At 40.3% G+C, this 20580-nt stretch overlaps 1 protein-coding gene across 2 annotated transcripts in view; it reads right to left on the bottom strand.

The window, feature by feature from the left end:
• Nucleotides 1-753: 753 nt before the first annotated feature.
• Nucleotides 754-20580, bottom strand: part of KL (klotho) — a 47643-nt gene continuing 27816 nt past the window's right edge. For both annotated transcript variants that reach the window (XM_048953082.1, XM_048953072.1), the window contains 4 exons: nucleotides 16322-16832; nucleotides 11422-11690; nucleotides 7497-8613; nucleotides 754-3931 (listed from right to left, as the gene is read on the bottom strand). In XM_048953082.1, coding sequence (XP_048809039.1) covers nucleotides 3594-3931; nucleotides 7497-8613; nucleotides 11422-11690; nucleotides 16322-16832 — 2235 coding nt within the window. In that variant the 3' untranslated portion in view covers nucleotides 754-3593. The remainder of the gene's footprint in view (nucleotides 3932-7496; nucleotides 8614-11421; nucleotides 11691-16321; nucleotides 16833-20580) is intronic.

Consider the following 20580-nt stretch of genomic DNA (forward strand, 5'->3'; position numbering starts at 1 on the left):
ACATTTGCTTTGCTAAAGCTGCCTGCTTTGTGCCGCAGCCCTGCTGACAAATTCCTTCAAGGCTCAGAGCAGGGCTGCTAAAACATAAGAGCCATAAAGTTTACTGCAGTGTTACTAGAGAATAAGCTATCACAACAAACAGCTTAGAATCATGGAATCACCAAGGTTGGAAAAGACCTCCAAGATCATCCAGTCCAACCATCCACCTACCACCAATATTTCCCCACAAAACCATGTCTCTAAATACAACCTGTAAATGGTTCTTGAACACCTCCAGGGTTTTGGTGGTGTTCCACCACCTCTCTGGGCAGCCCAATCCAGCACCCGACTACTCCTTTGGAGAAGAAATTTTTCCTAACATCTAACCTCAAAACTTCCCATAGGGTTATAGAATCATAGAATATCCTAAGTTATAAGGGACCCACAAGGGTCATTGAGTCTAACTTCTACTAGCATGGTTACTTCCACAGCTTTTTCACTAGTTAAAGTCACTATAAAAATAAATAAAGAATCCAAACCCTTCTGATGCCTCAGTCAGAGCTCTGCTGGAAAAACCTCTGCTTAGGTGCAGGCCCCAGCATTCTCCCTCAAAAGTCAGGTCTATTCATGCAGCACTGGAAAAACAAACAGCAGCACAAACAGCTTGTGGAGTTACCACTAGAGCTCCTTGAAAGGAGCTCTGCACCTCAGACTGCAGACTGGAAAATTGGACAGATTAAAAATTAAGAGCAGATTGCCATTTGTTATCTACAGTTATCTTTATTTCATTTCTAAGATTGTTATAAAAACAATATAAAATTCATTCTTGCAATTAGTGAAGATCCCTCTGGCGCTCACACTGCACAGTCTTGAGAAAGAAAACAGAAGCATTGCACTCAAGTCACAAAAAAATATTTTGAATAAAAGTGTATATATATTATTTTATAACATGTTTAATTTGGAGCATTGAGCAACAACATTTCAGTCCAGAAAATCCCATGGCTGCAGCTGGATCACAGGAGGTGCTGGCTGGAGCTATCTGCATGAGCACACTGCTGCTCTCCTTCCTTGGCCAGGGGCTGATCTTTGCCTCCAGGGCTTTTGTGCAGTGAGTGTTTTTAAGATTGACAAGAAGCATGCACTGGCCCCTGATAACCAAAAGTCATAACATCATAGAATCATTTGAGTTGGAAGGGATTCTTTAAGGTCACCTGGTCCAACTCCCCTGCAATGAACAGGGACACCTACAGCTCCACCAGGGCGCTCAGAGCCACGTGCCATGCCGCAGGCAGGCTGCCAAGGTCAGAGCTTCAGCAGTCGCCAGGGCCCACTTAGCAGTGACATCTAAACCCTCTCCTGAAGGGCAAAGCACCAAAGACTGTGTTATTTCTGTGTGCCATGGCACCATTACAGGATGTGATCACACGGCTTTGCAGTAGCAAAACCCACTTTATCTACAAATTAACTATCCAGCTGGTGCCATCTGCCTGTCGGTGGTTACATATCAGCCAGTCTGCGGTGTCTCCTTGCTAGGACTGCTGGCTTCACCCCTCACACTGTGACCAGCCTGTCCATTAGCACACCAACACGATGTGCAGGATGGAAAGCTGTCAGTTTAGTGCCAGCACAGTCCAGGCACTCAGTGCCCACCAGCTCCACACTGTCCTGGGTTTGCCTTTCCAGGTCTGCTGAACCTCTGGAGTGTAGGGAGGACATGGAAGCTCAGCTGACCAAAAAGATCAGGCCTGGTTTCATTTTATTTTACCAACAACGAAATCATTAAAACATACACAAATACAGTGTCACATGTGACCTGGCTACATTTTAAATAAAAGTCACTTTTTAGCATGGATTGAGACAGTATCTGACACAATGGAGTAAATGCATTTGCTGTGATTCATTGCCATGACATGGAGAAAGCCATTTTGCATTTCATACATTTAGGCTAAGGCATTTCTTTGTAATTTCCTCACTGCACCAGGCAGCAACACATAAATACAGCAGCTTAAAATTTGCTCTTCTTCAGCAAGTGCTATCATGCTATAAATAATTTTTATGTACATTTTTAATAGTTCTTGACTTACTTGGAATTTTTCACCTTAATATCAAATATATTTTCACCTTGATATCAAAATCTAGATTAGTGTAAAGAGAGACCATTTTAATACTGGAAGATATATTAATAATTGTGATAAAATACTCTTTTCTATTTCTGCAGATTACTTAAGAAAAACAAATACTTTTCAGTCACAAATGAAAATAGTATTTCATACATAAGTTTTAATTTACAGCACAGAATCACAGATTCATAAAATATTCGGATTGTAAGGAACCAAAGGAGGTCATTTAGTCATCTGTTAGCTGTCGAGGAGATAAACATCACATTTAATACAGCGTAATCAGCTTAGTAGATAAATAATTCTTAATTAACACAGAGCACATTTCCTTTAAAATATTCTTTCCAGTGACTGACATTATTCACACAGCAATAAAAACACAATTACAGCTGAAGGCTGTGCAGGCCCAGAGTTAGAAGTGGAGAAAAATGGCCATACTGCTTTCTACCACAAACATTCCTAATGCAGTAATTCACAAAGCAGGCAAAATAAGACCGAGTTTTCCTCCATCTCTATTTCTACTAATAAATGATGCCGCTAATATTTTGCTAATTTCAGCCCAGTCATAATTTGGGAAGGAAATGCTATCAGGGCCAGATCCCATTGCTCAAAAGAAAGCGTCCCACAGAACCAGAAGAGCCTCATGGAAAATGGATGACTCATTTCAGCAGCAGCGTCTCCAAGATCTCAGACCGTGGCAAAAGCGGCAATAAAGTGCTGGATTATTACAGCAAAAGGTTGGGATCTAAATTCTCCATGCTTAACACAACTTATGTGCAGAGAAAGGTCCTTTCACTCTTCTCAACTCTTCCTGTCAGATTGCACAATGCCTGCCACCCCAGGACAAATCCCTGCTGCCTTTCCCTCTGAGAAAGACACAGGTCCTTGAGAGAAGATTCCTGAACAGATCCTCAAATCCTGTGCAGTCGTCAGTGTTGATTTGTGCTCAGAAGCACAGCAGCAGTGAGTTTGTGTGAACCACGAATCCCAGCAACCAGAGTTGCTGTTTGTGCAGTTCTCAGTCTCCGCTCACCCACGTGCCCTGCTCCTGGTGTTTGCTTTGATCACCTAACATCAGCATCAGAGCCTACTTTGGAAGTATAAATCATCTTGTTTCTCCATCTTTTCTTGGATAATTTTGGCATTCAGGCTCTTCCACCACTCAGTGGTGGTGCTCAAAACACACCTATCAAACTCAGTAAGGGAAAAATCACAGAGGGCAAAGCATCTGCTCAGCCAAAGGTCCCAAGGAAGGTTGTGGGATAGCTCCTACCACAGGAATTAAAGACTGGTCCCAAACCATATGTATTAAACCACAGAGAGTGGCTTCTGGAAGCCATATGCTAGCAATATTTGCTCGCTGTCAGTGTCCTGCAGCAGTAAGCAGTGTGCATGCCTTCCTAGTGCTGAAGTGACCACCCCACTGTGAAGTCCCATTTCAGATCTCCCAAGGGGATGTGAGAAAAAGGGCCTTGGGTGATGGATGCAGGGGCAGCTCTATTTATACCGCCTTTCTGCTCTTCTGGAGTAGTACATAATGCAGAATACAGTAACAATAAAAGCAACAAATATGAAAGAGATGAAGGCAAATAATGATTTCCTGGTTCGGAAAAAGTGGCATTCAGGACACACAGCAGTCTCCTCCGGGCACAGCACCTCAGCAGTGTTGGGACCAGGAAAACCATTATTGTCAATTATTTCTCTGTAGTGCTTCATAGAAGGCTTTGCTTCATATTGATTTGCAACATAACTGTACAGACCATATTTAGGAGCGGTCTTGTCATTAAAAGAATAGATGAAATATCCTTGGAGATTAACATTATCCAACGTGTAAGCTGCAAAATAAACAAATAAATGTCACCTTGGCATTCAAGTGCAATATCATATACCAGTACATAGTGCAGGAACAGCAGGCTGTGAAACCCAGATCTGTCCCCTCTCTTCTTACAAATAAGGTAAGGCACACGTATATCCATGCAGTATTTGTCATAAAAAATGTTTCTCAGTCATTGCCAGACAATGTGATCTGACTATCCTGTAAATTATTTCCTTACACTTGGTAAACACAGCTGTGAGCACAGGACTCTGTTTAATGATCAGCCTGAAGCCTACTGTGAAAAGATGGGTCTTGTTTTCAGTGGAAAAGAAAGCAAGAAAGCAGGTTTTGGTGTCCCTGCACTGGGGCTTCTGCAGCCTGTTCCCCTGGTTCCTGAGAGGAAGGCCAAGGAAGGAGGATACCAGGCTGCCTTTCTCACTGCCAGTGGGATGGTGCCATCAGGGAAAGGTACACTGATGCTGCCCAGACCCCCATTCAGCCTGGCCTCAAACACTTCCACAGATGGGGCATCCACAGCTTCTCCAAAAGTAGTTTTCTCTGCAGCCACATGCAAGACACCAAGCACTTCTAATCCAATTCTCACATGCAAAATGAGATATTTACCTACCCTTTAAGAGAGCTGTTATGCAGGATAATTAGTTTGTGTTTGTAAAACTGCATGTGGATTTAGTGCTGTCACATAAATGGTTATTGCTGCTCTTTATTTTCACTTGGCAAAGATGAACATAAACACTCCACAAAAAAAAAAAAAAAGCAGTCTCAGCTCAAATGGTTCTGTACTGTACCCTGGAAGTGTTAATCTACATAAACTTATTGGCTCCTTTGGAATGGTGCAGGAGAGCAATGTGCCAGCGCTGCCACATAATCACAGAATCACAGAATTACAGAATCACAAGGTTGGAAACAACCTGCAAGATCATCCAGTCCAACCACCCTCCCATTCCTATCAGTGCCACAAGCTACTAAACCATCTCTCGTAGCTCCATGCAGCCCCAGACTGCAGACCAGTTGGAAGAAAGCAGAAAAGAAAACTCAGGGTGAGACCACACATGTACTTAGTGCAGTGTGACCCCGAGGTAAAGACAAAAGATTCTTTGTTCCAGTCAGAGCAGAACATCTTGCAGAAGAAAAACGTAAGTCCTGGAGAAACCTGAGTCAGTCAGGGGGGCAAAGTTAAAAGTTGGTTAGGTGGGTAAGGAGAAGATGGACAAAAGCACTGTAACAGTGTGGCGGAAGAACAGAGAGTGAAAAAGCTCTTTGGAAGACAGAGCTCTGGGTAATTGTGACTGGTCAGCAGGGATATGTTTGCCCATGACAAAGAAGGCATAAAGCCTGGAAAATATGTCTTACACATGAGTATTATGCTATTAGTGGGAAAATATATTGCTATTTCCAGGCTGTTTAGAAGAGGTGGGAAGTAGTTGAGTGATGCTGTATGAATGACAAAGTTCTGTGAACAATGGGAGTATGTGCAGACTAATGGGAACTGAGAGAAAAGCCTATATTCACATACTTAGAGACATCCCAAAAGCTGGTATAGCCTGAAGTGTTAGGAAGGAGACAAAGCAAACAAACCTAACAGATTGAAACCGTGAATCCAAATACATCTAAGACATGTTTTTAACTACAGATGCAGAAAACATGCATCCAGTACTTCAAAATGTTGCCAAAGGAACTCTTGGGCACTTAGTATGGATGTTGACTAATTCCTAAAGGAAGTGGAAATTACAGCCAACACTTAATTCAGTGGACAGGATGATGGAACTGCCAGCCATCCTTGAATGCCTACTAAAATAATGGGATAGATTATATAAGGCTTGATATATATGAATTACAGGAGATATATATGATTAATGCCAATCAGCTCAGCTCTATGAAAAATAAATCTTGTCAAACTAATTTGACAACTTAATTTGACATCATTTTTATGAGATCAGTAGATCAATACAAGTAATGTTTGATGCAGTGTACTTACAACTTCATAAGATAACTGACTTGGTATTATATGGCATTTGGATTGAGAGAATGAAATGTTATGAGGTCAAGGTGGGCCCATAATAAGCAGATTTCAGCTGGACTCAAATAGAGCAGGTAAGTCTAGAAATGTAATTGCAGAGAGTTAATTGCCCCAGTAGATACATGTACCAGCAGGTGGTCATGAAAAAATGGCTTTTACAACTAAGATACTTAATCATCTTTCAGTGGCCTGAAATAAAACTATTTCTCACAAAGTTTACAAAGAACACAAACATTAGAAACATCCCTAGTGTAGCAAGTTTTCCACCAGTAGGTTAGAGGTACTTGAGCATGAATAAACACAAGGATGGCATAGAGGTAGACCACATTTCAGTACAAACAGTTCCATCCTGAGGGGAGGGAACCTTTAATGAGTAGATAACAGCAGATAGCAAGAGACTGCATGTGACCAACCTGCTGCCAAAAGGGCTAATGGGCTGCTGGGACTTTGAAAAGAGGAGTAAAACTGTAAAAGGTAACATTATACACACTTCATCTACAGGTGTGTCTGCAGTAGGAACAGTGTGTCCAGACCTGGAATTTACATATCTCAAGAAGAATGCTGGCAAACAGAAATAAGTTTAATAATTGAAAGATTCTAAATCATGTTTTATCTAAGGGACACAAAGAGCTTTGTTGGAAGTATTTGTCAGAGAGTTAAATGAGAGGTAGCTTGCAGAACCATAGAATTGTTAGAGCTGAAATGGACCTTCAGAGTCCAACTCCCAGTTGGACAGTGAACAGGGACATCTACAGTTTGATCTGGCTTATTTTCTGCTTGTGACAGCCAATACATGGAAATGCATTACAAAACTGTTGAAAGCTGAAGACAAAGAAATTAAGACTAGAAATAAGTTTTTTAATAGTTATATATATGAAAACAGTGGGTGACTTGACACTGAAACAGCTTATATTGAAGTGTAGGAAATTCTCCATTAAAAATTAACTCATCCAGGTCTTGAGTTTTTCTAAAAAATCTCTTTGTTGTGTGACAGGATGACTCAAAATGCCTCCATTTTACCTTATAATTTATGAATCTCTGAGACAGAGAGAACAACTGGCTTGAATTCTGAATAGCAGGATACAGTTCAGGAAGCAGCATATGAGGTAGAGAGCTGAAATATTATGAAGAGCCAAGATAACTGCTGGATTAGATACAGAGACAGCTGAGGAACAGAACTCACATCCAGCTCTGAAGCACATCAGTGAAGAGAGAAGCAACAAAGAAATAGAATGGTTGAATTGCAACAGGAAGAAAATAGGACTACACACACATGGAGCTACTCACATAACGTCTAGTTAAAGCTCTTGTACCCACCAAAAAGTTCTTCTGCATGGTTATGCAGAATACAGGCAAGGCCAGAAGTCTTTATGCTTAGTAACACCAGTCAGTTGTAAATAAGAGAAAAAACTAAGCTGTAATAATTTACGCAGCATTCTAAGCAAAGCTTAATTATTATTATTTTTTTAATTAAAACATCCTCTTTCACAAAGTATACTCGCTGAAAGTGGTATTTGTGACATATGAACAACCTATGATTCCTTACCTTTTAAAGCTTCGTTGATGTAATTCTGAATGTAATACACTCTGAGCCTATCATGCACCATATTCTGGTCATCATCAATTCCATTAGCCATAACATAAACTGGGACATTGCCATACTTTGATTTAACCCATCTGAGCACTTTACGCAGTCCCCAGGGCACTACTGCAGCTCTGCTGGGGGAGTGCAGCCATGTGATGTCATTGATCATCTGAACTTCAAGGTAGTGGTCATATTTCAGTGCATCTTCTTTCTCCCAGCCCACAAGGGTAGTTGTGTAGTGGCTTAAGGCAAAGAAATCAAATGAGCCCTGAATTAATTTCTTTTCATCTTCTGAGAAAGAAGGCAAGTGGAAATTATACAGGTCAACGCTGTTTCTCTGGTGAAGCCAGGCCCTCATCACGTGTGGGTAGTCACCATTGCCAAAGATGGGCTCTGCAAGCCAGCCAATGTCAAACTCTAAAATTCTGTCAGCAACTTCTTGGTCATTCCTGGAAAAGGGACAAGCTGGTTCTACCCAGTCAGCTTGCAGAGCTATAGATATTTTACCCTTCTGAGATCTTCTGAATTCTTTGTCATAAAGACGCCATACTTTCGCATGGGCTTTCAACAGATTGTGTCCTGCAGTGTATGTCAGGTTTTTCACAGATGGTTCATTCATTGTGATCCAAAATTTTACATGGTCCCCAAGACTTGCAAAACAGAATTTTGCATACTCAACAAAAGCCTGAACAGTTTCTGAGTTTTCCCAAGCTCCATATTTGGCAAGAGAAGTTGGAAGCTCTTGATTCTCAGCCATAGGTTGCCATAAAGCAACAACAGGAGTTATATTAACTCTGAGAAGTTCACTAGAAAAACACTGATAATACTGTACAAGTGTGTGGTTGATTAGAGAAAGATTGCCTAAAGGAAGGACTGAAGACCACTTCAGTGAAAAATGGAAGTGAGTGACATGCATTTCCTGCAGAAGAGAGATCTGGAATCTGATGGCAGCGAAATCAACACAGTGATGCTTGCGTTTGGAAGTGAAAACTCCATCCACTTTAATTAATTTCTTCGTCTGGTGAACATCCCACACATAAACATTAGGATCAAGAAACTGGGCAGGAGTTGTGTCCACCTAGGTAGAATCAGAAACACAGCAGATTCAAGGTGTTTGTTCTAGATATGTGGGAACATCATTTCCATCAAGCACAACTCACTGACAGAACTATGCAAGACAAACAGTACATTTAGCACTTCACAGATCTCTGATATATTAGCGTCTCTGGCTCATATGAAAGAATTAATCCTCTGCTAACATGTGATGTCAGAACAGTACCAAATTTACATATCTTTTTCAACTATTTGCCATACAAGCTTATAGTTACTGTGCTTATACCATCTCCAGATTGCTGCGTTACTCACAGAAATGAGGGAATGCTCAGGGCTAAAGCATTAAAACAGCAGCAGATCTCCAGAGAAGCAGATTTGTAGCAAAGACTGTAGGCCTTTTAAATATGTTTAAGCTACACTGCAGGTTCTGGCTGTTGTAAATTACCCACTGGCATCTCTTTCAAGGCCACTCCTTGAACACAGTAAAAGAAATAATGAATGCAACATCATTTCTGTGTCCATTTTTTTCATGACTATAATGCAAGATGCATAAGTTCTGCACTTGATTTTTAGCACAAATTCAGTTGACAAGCAAATTTTTCTCTTTTGCTAAAGAAGTCCCTTTTAATTTAATTACGCAGAACTCAATTCCAAGTTATTTCAGCGAGGTGTCAATTTCTGATGGATTTTTTTTTTTAGACTTCTGAGTATCACGGAATCACAGAATCATAGAATGGCCTGGGTTGAAAAGGACCACAATGATCATCTAGTTTCAACCCCCTGCTATGTGCAGGGTCACCAACCAGCAGACCAGGCTGCCCAGAGCCACATCCAGCCTGGCCTTGAATGCCTCCAGGGATGGGGCATCCACAACCTCCTTGGGCAACCTGTTCCTGTGCATGACCGCCCTCGGTGTGAAAATCTTCCTCCTGATACCTAACCTAAGCCTCCCATCTCAGTTTAAAACCATTCCCCCTTGTCCTATCATTATCCACTATATGTCACCCCACAATAAACAGTTTTCCCGTAAGTCTTAAGGCTTCAGATGTCAGATGTGCCTGTTATGACATGCCAAACACAGTAAGACATGAGCTCCTCCAAGTCCTGCAGAATTATAATTTCTCATTTAAGTGAGCATCACAAACATGATAAGGACTGGAGAAGGGGAAAATGAATTCCGTAAATTACTGCACGAAGTAAAACCCTTTTTTATATTCTAGCATAAAAGAAAGATCCAAACTTAAAGGTGCTGTTCCTGTATATCCGTTTATTTGTCCCTCTTTCTCCTTCGGGCACAAGATTCCCTTGAGTTAAGATTTCCTTGTCCTGCCCTCTGTTTGAAAAGCAGGTGTCAGCCTACAACCAGTGTTCAACTCATAGCTGAGGCTCTGCAGACCGCATAAAGAGCTGCTGAAAATCAGCTGCTATTTTCTCCGGAGAGGTCAGTGCAGTGCTTATAGAAGAAAGTAATAAAAAACAGCGTGTCTGCGGGAAATTGCTTTTCTGGAGAATTGTCCCTTGTAGATTACTAAAGCATGCATTTCCACTAATACTCTGGGAATGCTGTCAAAAGAGTTTTTTCCAATGTGATGCATCTACAAATCACGCTACCTAAGCCTTACAGCACAAACTGTTTGGACAGCATTTTGAAATGAAAATATTCAGCTTTGAAGGTTTAGGGGATAGGGGGGATTTTTACCTGTCTTAAGCTGAGTGACTCCGTAACTTCACAGCAGTTATCGATCCCAAAGGCAGCAATTTCATTTCCAGGTCCCTAATCTATCTATGAGCTGGGAGGATAATGACAGTTGAATTTTCTTGGAAATCAATGTATCAGATAAAGAGGGTGCCATATTTTTCAAGAGAACAAAGTTTGATCTTAGTTTGGAGTAAGAAAAAACAAACAAGCCCCCTATACACCAGCCTGAAGAAATATTCTGTCTCTGTGGAAAATCTAAATCAAAAATTCTGTTCTTGGATCCAGTTTCGGAGCTGAGTTTAACTGCACATCCTCACTGTGGTGGGAGGAGCCCTGTAAGCCAAAGCAGCGTCTGAGAATTACAGAGCCAAACAGTTAGAGACTGTAACTAAGCTACAGTTTTTACACATTATGAAGTCTTAACATTTGAAAGGTTCTCTTGAAATATCACATTTAGCAGAAATAAAAACAGTGAGAGCTATGAACTGGATCCTCATTCACTCTATGTGTTTTCCAGGGGCACTGAAGCTTCAGTCAGACACAGTCCTATTCTAATGGCCAAGGAAGGAATACAGAAATTTTATCTAAATCCAAATAATTCACCTTTTTTTTACACATAAGTCTTCTAACAGAAGTGCGAAGATGTATACACATGATATGCAGAAACACACCATTTTAAACACTGGGAGTTTTCAGGAAATTTTCTTAAACATGCATAACCACAGCAGGCAAATACATTGTCACTGACTTGAAAAAGCAGTAACACCCTCAGTCTCATAAATTAGGACCTTAAGAAATATGCTTTAGCACATCTAAGCAACTTCCATTGAACAGAATTAGAACTGATTTCAGTAACACATAACACATCCAGGTAAGAGGAGCCTCAGACCCTTTCTTTTCTGCATGTTTTTCTAGGCAATTCTTTTCTAGACTGCAAGCCAGACTAGATCTCCCTGGTCACACAGAGATTAGTGAAGGGTAAAAGGCACAGCATTTGCCATAAAAGTATTATAACCACTTCCTCACAGTGCTGTGGTAATATATGCCAGCAAAGACCTCATTCAGTAAGTTCACCAACATGATCTTGTCCAGTGGTTTGGCTGGAGAACCGACTGGCTGCACCATCAGACTTACCTGAATGTAGTTGTCAACAATCCCCCAGGCAAAGCCACAGGGAAAGACCCCTGCTATGGGCTGGTTTTCAGGCAAAGGAGGGAAGCCATTTTTTTCTATCAGCTTTTGATAGAACAAGACAGAAGATTTTGGTATCAGCTTTTTGTCGTGGCTTTGGAAGTCAACATAAAACAATCCGCGCCGAATGCTGTATCCCCTGTGCCATTCAAAGCCATCCAGGAGGGACCAGACTGTGTATCCAAACACATTAACTCCATCGTACCGGATGGCTGAGGAAAGAACAAAACCCAAACTCACTGCAGTGCTCTTTTTTTTCTGAGTAGATTATGCTGTATCAGCAAAGTATGCAGTTTTTACGCGTAAGAAAAATGCAATAGGTCAGATAAGTATCTCAGGGCCTGCTTCAAAGCCCGTTTAAGAACGATACTTCTGCTGCACTCAGGATGCTCTGGGACATTCTCACAGGGCATGGGCACACTGTGTAAGGCAGCAGAACTACCTGGCTCGACTTTAAAGAAGCCAGATTTTAAAAAATGAAGTAGTGCAGCAGCGGTTCAAGCAGTGCTGCTGACTAAGTGTGCCAATGCTTGGCCTTGGAGCAGAGCATGCTGTGCCTGAACAGCGTGCAGCCTCTGAGCCAGCTCTGCTAAGCATGTGCTGCAGTTCACTTGGAGCCAAAGTGTCACCAGTGTCGCACTGCCTGGTCCCCAAACCCAGACAGACTCATTTTTCTCATTCCTCTCTACTACTAATATAGATGAAGAAAACCTGGACAACACTTCTGGGCGAAGACAGACTTCGTTAATTTTATCCCTTTATATCTTTTATGGCATAGAGTTTTCCAGCTTAAATATTCAAAGATTTCTAAAAATATAAATTCTAGGTCATCTGTTTGGCTTTTGTGAATCTCCACACATTTTCTAGGTTAAAATAAGAGTCTACTGTCAACTTTTAGAATTGCCACTGTTATAGTTTTGAGATTTCAAGCGATACTCACATTTAGTTGAATTAAACACTAAGATTCAGCAAAATGTTCCTGGGCAAGGCTCAGCTTCAGGAAAGCACACAGGAGAGTGCTTATTTTAATTACTTAATTAGACCCACCTAATTCAGCAATGCATTTAAGTGCATTGTTAAATGTTCTTTTGAACTTGAGTTTGGCTCAGAAGTCAGAGGAGTTTGTCTTTATTACTCAACATCTTCTGTAAACCCAAACTGAGCACTGACTGCACATAATATTTTCCAACTTAGCAACCCTCAGAACATATTTCAGGGAACCAGAGTATCAAGATCCTCATTTCCTGGTTTTGTTAATGTACCTCATTAAAGTAAGTTATGAAGGACCATGTGGATTCTTGATTGTAACCCTGTTCGAATCAATTGAATCAGCTATGGTTATATAAACTATAAATTTGGCTCAGTCTCTATTGCAGGCCATGAGAAAATGTCTAAGGAAGTGGAACACGTCTCCTCCTAAAGGCATCATTCATTTATGTTTGGCATATGCTGGTATTTTTCTAACCTGTGCTCATACACACGATGACATCTGCTGTACCAGCAGCGTAAAAGCCGGCACAGGTCCACTTTGTTAGACAGAATTTCTCTTTGAACAGCACATCACCCCTTCTGTAAGTCATCACACAGCACTCCTGCGCTTCCTGAACACCTAAAAGTTCTCCTCAAATCCTTCTTTCAAAATGTAATAGCTTTAAAGTGCAGCCTGTGAAAGAAGTGACTTGAAAAGACTTCGCAAGTTTAGAAGTCTCAAACACAGTTTCCCCTGAGAATTGCATATTACTGAAAAATAATACAACAAAAATGAATGTCTTTTTCCCTTTTTATTTTTGCTTTGTCTCCTTGCCCTCTTTTTAGTGCCTGTCAGTGTGCAAACTAGACCCACTGAAAGCTAAGCTCTCTGGGTGTCTGAAACTGAGTGCCCTTGTCCATACGTCCTGCGGGAAATAATGCCTGAGCCGAGCAGTCCCACGGCACGCCCAGACGTGTGCTGCTGCACAGAGCCGGGCCAGCACTGGATTAATGATTAAACAACACTGGCTGCATCCTACCAGCACTTCAACTCCTGTGCAGTTCAGCTCAGTAATCTAGAAACAGCCTAAGAAGCCACGTCAGTCAATGCCACATAAAGATCCTTAAAGCCCTGTGCTCAGCGGCTGTCCTACCCCGGAGGGGTGGCTGAAACCCACAGTCCATTTCCACGTGGAATTTGCCCAGGGATTTATGTTTTGCCTTCCGATATACCTGAGAATAGCACAGTCCTGACCTGACAGAGGCCTGGCCATTCTTATTCTTCTTGCTACTCCCTGAATTTAGATCTCCTAACTCTCTAGGTGACCTATCGTCTCGGCTAGTCAACAGAGCACAGAACCATCACACCCTTCTGTTCTGCATGCTCCGCTTCACAAGAAATAATCAATTTATTTGTTGTATCAGAAGGACAGCAGAGTGTGATCCTGGAGTAAGATAGCCACCCATGAAGATACCATGAAGACACCTACTGATTAGCAACTTTAATTAGTATTTATATACTTTATATTATAGATCTATTCACTCTATTCTGTCCTCACTGTTATTGGGAAAAAAACATTCAAATAAAATTAAAAAAATAAAAAAGAGTAAACAGCAAAATTTGAGGATGTGAATCCCAGATAAAAAAGCTCTTTCTAAAAGCAGAAAAAGCAAAACACAAACCCATGAGGCTTCTCTGCTGCACACAGTGTCTGAATGGATGCCCACTTCAGCTGAAATCAGAAGCTTGCTTTTTAAGCAGACCTCCTAGCTGCCTCAACTTACCCCACCTTGATTCACATCACAGAAAGGTCTGAGGACTCTTGTCCTGAGTTCCTCTGGGGTGAAATTAAAGCAGAGATAGGTTCCAGGAATGCACACAGTGTGGCTACTTGGCCCTCAGCACCATTGGGTTTGTTCCTATGAGGCTGTACTTGGCAATATAGACAAAGAAGTACAAAGTTGTGATGGTACTGGTGCATGCACACAATGTATCAGGCAGAGATACTGGAAGGAGCAAAATCAGATCTATGTGGCCTTGGATCTAAATTAAATATCCTTCCTTTTCAGTGCTGTAAACACTTTACTGCCATGTCACTGCTGGAGTGAAATCTGGTGGGGACTAGTTCATGAGTCTGTTTGTAATAGTGCTTTATTACACAGGACAGACATGTCCTAAGTCTCTGACAGAGACAGTATATGCCTTTGTCTTTGGTCTTTCGTGTTGTATAACTTAACACTGCTCACTACCACCATGACGTCTTCTGTGAATCTTTCTTAATTCTGTAGGTGCTGCACAGGGAACTTTGATATTCACATTGAATAATTCAGAGTCTAATGCACAGAAGAGTTAAGTGCAATAATTTTCATTGTAATGATATCAAAGTCCCTTCTGCAAATCCAGTCCTCTGTCTTTGCTTTTTTTTTTCCTTTTTTTTTTTTCCCTCCTGTTTAAAGTTCAGACATATGTTGGAATTCACAAGTTAATATAAAGACAACACTATCACTGTCATTGTTGTTGCTGCTATTACTATTTACAATAACAGGAAAGAAACTGTAAATTGAGATTGTTTCCAGCCAGCTATTATTAAAAGGCAGAATAATGTATGTATATCCAGGACTTTATAAGTGGAGCAGAAATATGGGTATTAGCCATATTATCCTAAGAATCATAGAATCATGGAATGGCCTGGGTAGAAAAGGATCTAGACCAGGCTGCCCAGAGCCACATCCAGCCTGGCCTTGAATGCCTGCAGGGATGGGGCATCCACAGCCTCCTTGGGCAACCTGTTCCAGTGCGTCACCACCCTCGAGCCTTTTCAGTTCCGTACTTCATGTGACTTCATACAAACAAGTAATACTGTGCACACAACAGTTACTGTTGCACTTTTATTACTGCCATTTCAGATGCACTGACTCATGTATTTATTCATCTTTTAATTTATTTCTATGAAATAGGTTTCTGAAATAGCACATTACATCTCTGATGCTGAGAGTACAACTAAAGTTGTTTCTGCCTGTCACATGTATGAAAATGGCAACATAACACAACGGCTCTCTTGTCTAAAGAAATACCTACAAGAATACTGTTTTTAAAACCAGAAAAGTAAACTGTAGTCCTGAAAGTCAATTACTCATTTGTAAATTAACAAATTAAAGACTATGAAAGTGGAAATTGGAACTGCAGCAACTCATTGACGAGGACTGAAAGAATTTGTTTTGGCACAAGGAAATGGGAAAACAGATAGTAACAAGGTAGTGTATTTTTCCTACTGTGAAAAAAAAGATAGGCTAACAAATAATGTAGGTTACATAACACTCAGTTCTCCTTAAACTGATGTAAATTCAAATTATTGTGATTGATATTGAGAACTGCATTAATGTAACATTTGCACAAGTGCAAAACTGAGATGCAGAATGAAAAGTATTTTTTTTACCTATACCTTTTTTTGCACAGGAACTCTTATTGGAAAGCATTTTCCTTTCCACGTATGTATTCTCAAATTTTGAATATGCACCGAAGATATGGAAGGTGATTATTAATAAATAACATAAAAAATTTCCCTAAGTCCACTGAGAGTACAGTTCACACAGTTGGCACTTCCTCCCACCAAAGACAGCTGAAATTTTCCTACTGACTTCAAAGACAGCAGCATCAAGCACACTAAATGCTATATGCAGATATGATGAGTCTTCCAGAGATGAAAAGAACAAACCCAGAAAAGAGATCTGGAGTCTCATTTCACAAATGCCAACATGAATGTTAAAGACTAAATTAGATTTCAGCCTTTTTTTTTTTTTAAACAAATCTCTTTAGGCTGTTATTTTGCATAATTATTTTGACAAGCACATATAAATACAACCTCAGTCCTACCTTTCAAGGTTTCCATAATGAACTTCTTGAGATAGTAAATGTATTTGGCATCATCTCTCTTGGTGCTACCAGAAACAAACCAGCTGTTTTCCACAATGAATAGTGGGGGGTTGTTGTATTCAGTGGCTATCCAGTAAAGGAGCTGCCTCAGGCTTATTGATTCCAACTGCTGGAATTTCATGTGAGAGTCCAAGAGCTGGAAACTCAAGGTAGCTCCAAAAGAAAGAGCAAAAAAGTCAGCTGTTCCCTTGATGTACTTCTTGTCTTCTTCACTGAATTCAGGCAGCAGAGATGAGAGGTTACTCCTCATGCTCTCTGGATAGTCGCCATTAATAAATATGGGCTTTGCAAACCAGCCAAGCACAAAATCAAGGGATTTTTGACATTCTTTTATATTTTTTTCAGTCATATGTTGAGGTTTTATCCAGTGAGAGCTAAGGGCAATGGACACTTTTCCTTTTTGAGTTGGACGAAAATGATCATTGTACAGATGCCAGACTTTAGCGTGTGCCTGTGGAAAAGAAAGGCTGTCATTAACGCGCCTGAAGTTCCATTTTAAGTATTGTGATTTGTCCCAAATACAATGTAGCGACCACATAAACGTTGCATTTGAGGGCTTGATCTTATTGATTCATCAGCAGTTTACAACTCCTAATTTAACTTCTCATTAATTATAATAACAAAAGACAAATTTCTAGTTGTTCTGGGAAAACTACATTGCAGCTTCCTATGAGATAGATACAACTCCAGACACTGAACACATCATTCAGTATTCAGCTAGACGTCTTTGTTAGCTTTTATTATTGAGTTTGGACATATTTCCAAAAACAAGAGTGAATTTAACTAAACATCTTTCAAAAGATGTTTTCTTTATATAAATATCACTTCAGATTCACAGATGTATGAAGAAGTTGGGTGTATTTGTACAATCTACTGAGATCTCTCAAACAATTCAAGACAAAGAAAACCCATACACTTGTTTCTACTTGAACACACAGTATAGGAAAAACTACCAACCTGGTTTAGAAATGTCTGTGGAAAAAAAAATAAAAAAATAAAAATCTCTGCAGCTGAAGAATTATTCCAATAATTCAATTTAACTTATTCATTAAAATTTGCTATTTATCTCAAGCATCAAATTTCAACCATTTGACTCTTGGTATAACTTTATCTGCTACTATGGACTGTTTCCTACCAAATTTCTTCCTCGTGATCTTACAGAGTTAGTTGAAACAGATTCTCAGTGTTCCCTTTGAAAGCTAAATAGATTAAGTTCCTGGAGCCTTTCATTATCTTCAGGCATAGTTTCAAGCCACTCTCACTGTTCTCTGAATCTCTTCCAGTTTTTCATCATCCATCTCAAACTGCAGAAGCAGGATTAGACGTAGTCCAGTGGTGATAGTCTTGCCAGCAGTGAAACCAGAGGTAATTTAATATACTGTTTCTGCTTATGTGGCCACAGCCTTATACTGTGAGCAAATACTCATCTAAAATACCGTGATATCTCAAGAGCACTTCACCACCTGAAATATATTTTTCTCTGCACCTAGCTTATCAAATTTTGATGGATCTATGAATCAACATCGTATCTTTTTGTCATCTTCACATTAGTAGAAATTGTAATGCTTCTTTCTAGGTAATTGCTTAAAGGCAAAAGACACAAGAGCTTTTCATTACAACAAAGTCTGCCTGATAACTATCCCCAGTTTACACTTGCGTTCTGAGACTTATCAGTCAGTATTTGTTCATATAATGTTGTGATGACATGAATTTTCATCCTTGCTATACAGGTGTGCTGAATATATGACAGAATATTAATCAAAATGTCACAGACATTTTTTCAGCCCTCCCTGGAATAAAAGCCATATAGAAAATCAGTCTTCCAATTCATGCAGGTGGTATGTTAGCAAATTTTATCATTAATATCGTAACTTTTGTTTTCAGATTCCTTTTCATACACTCTTACAATTCAAACTTTCAACTGCAATGGTTTCCAGTTGTAAACCTTATTAAAAGCATTAAATGATTAAGATTATTAATAATTTTTACATAGATGCTGGTAATTACCAACGAAAAACAATGACTTCTATCATTATACTGTTCTTGCAGAATTTTGATTGGAAGTGAAGGACAACTAAAAGTAAGATCAATAATTAGGGCTCAGTTCAGTTGCCCCCATACAGAAACTTACTGTTTTTGAGTCATTATGGGGTACGTAGAACATCTGTGTGGCTGACACTGCCAGCAGAGGAAACTGGTGCCATGCCCTTTCAGAATGTTCGCCAAAACCCAAAGAACTTTGAAAACTCAAAATGGCTGTAGGATGCACCTATGTGTGTGCATCTGAATGAAGCTGTCAAGTGCAAACTTTGACATACATATTCTCAGGTACTGTATACCAACAATTAACACAATGCAGTCCTGCCACTTGTCTATGTTACAATTGATTCTGATGCTAATGAGAAACTGAATATAGCAACCACTTCAAAGTCTCATGACAAGAACGAAGCTGACTGCCATTTACTTAACTTTACACTGAAGCACCACTGTGCTGACAACAGAACAAAAGACATTAGGCACCATGACCAACCAACATCGTAAACATGATTTTTAACATATTATTGGGAACAAATATGTCACCACTTGCACGGTCACAGGATGTCTGGAGATACATTATTGATAGTACAACAAAGCAAGGAAAGAAGGTATCCCACAGGTCAGCCTTTTCCATAAAGAGGTACTGTTCACTATCTTATAAAAATAAAAAAAAAACATGAAGTGCAAAAATGTGGGATGATCTCATTCAATTTTACTTTCTAAGATGGTCATCTAGTCTGTCTCTGCAGAAAATGAGGAGGCTGGTGTTAAAAATAAGCAGGATGAGTCATTCTTTGCGAGTGCATCTCTTTCCATTGCTGACAGACAAAACCTATCATTTAGCATAGACAAGACTTATGATCTACAGACAGCTGAAAGCAGGTGAGAGGAAGTCCATTTAAATGTCTGCCTCCTGAAGTGTGCATGAAGTGGAATTATACTACACATAACTGTATACTACCCATAATAAACCAGCTAAACATAGAAAATAGGGCATTACAGTTCCCAGGCTTGGTAGACATAGTTTCATGGAGTAGTTCAAACATGCACAGAAATAAAGCTGGAAGGAGCCATGACAGAACAGAGTATCTGAATATTTGGGATAGGATTACTTTTCCTAAAATCAGATGTCTAGCACAGCTTTAGATGCTTCAGAGTATTCCAGACTCTAGTTGGAGTTTCAGAAAGCTCTGAATCCTATACAAATTCTAAGCTAAAACTGCCAGCCCTACAGACATGCCTAGCATACTATAGAGTGTGTTGAATGATAATTTGCACATGCATAACTATCTTCATGCAAATACAGTCCCACTGCTAGGTGTGACGTGGTTTGAACTGAAGGCACTTCAGATTCTGACATCCACATGTAAGCTAGATGCCCAGGCTACCTCTGTAGACTCCGGCTCCACTCAGCTACCTGAATATTGACATCTATTTTCCACTCCAGGATGATGGCTGTTCCATGTAAAAGCCCTAAACAGCCTGGGAAAACTCATATGGCACTACCTATACTGAGTTAACAAGATCCCACTCAAGTCAATCTACTTAATGAAGTCTAGAGAGTGGTTCAGTGGTACAGTACAAAGGCCATATCATGGCACACAGCAGGACTACTGCCTAAGTCCCAGAACTTTAGGGATTAGGAATAAAATTCAGAGTAGGTGCACAGGACCTTCTGAGACCAAAACAAGGCTGGCAGATACAATTCAGAACCCAAATGGTCATCATGCTCTTCTGAAGCAGTAACTGGAGGCTAGACAAAATATTCTAGGGTGGCTCAAATCATAGAATCATAGAATTGTTCAGGTTGGAAAGGACCTTTAAGATCATTTAGTTCCAACTCCCCTGCTATAGACTTGTCCAGATCCCTCTGGATGTCCTCTCTTCCCTCTAGCATGTCAACTGCACCACTCAGCTTGATGTCATCTGCAAACTTGCTGAGGATGCACTTGATCACACTGTCCGTGTTGCCTACAAAGATGTTAAATAGCACTGGTCCCAGCACTGACCCCTGAGGAAGGCCACTTGTCACTGTTCTCCACCAGGACATTGAGCCATTGATAGCAACTCCATGAATGTAACCATCCAGCCTTATCCAGCAAGTGGTCCATCCATCAAATCCATTTGTTCCCAATTTGGCAACCAGGATGTCAAGAGGGACA

This window comes from Lagopus muta, chromosome 1, assembly GCF_023343835.1.
Source record: "Lagopus muta isolate bLagMut1 chromosome 1, bLagMut1 primary, whole genome shotgun sequence".
In the NCBI taxonomy this organism is placed as follows: domain Eukaryota; kingdom Metazoa; phylum Chordata; class Aves; order Galliformes; family Phasianidae; genus Lagopus; species Lagopus muta.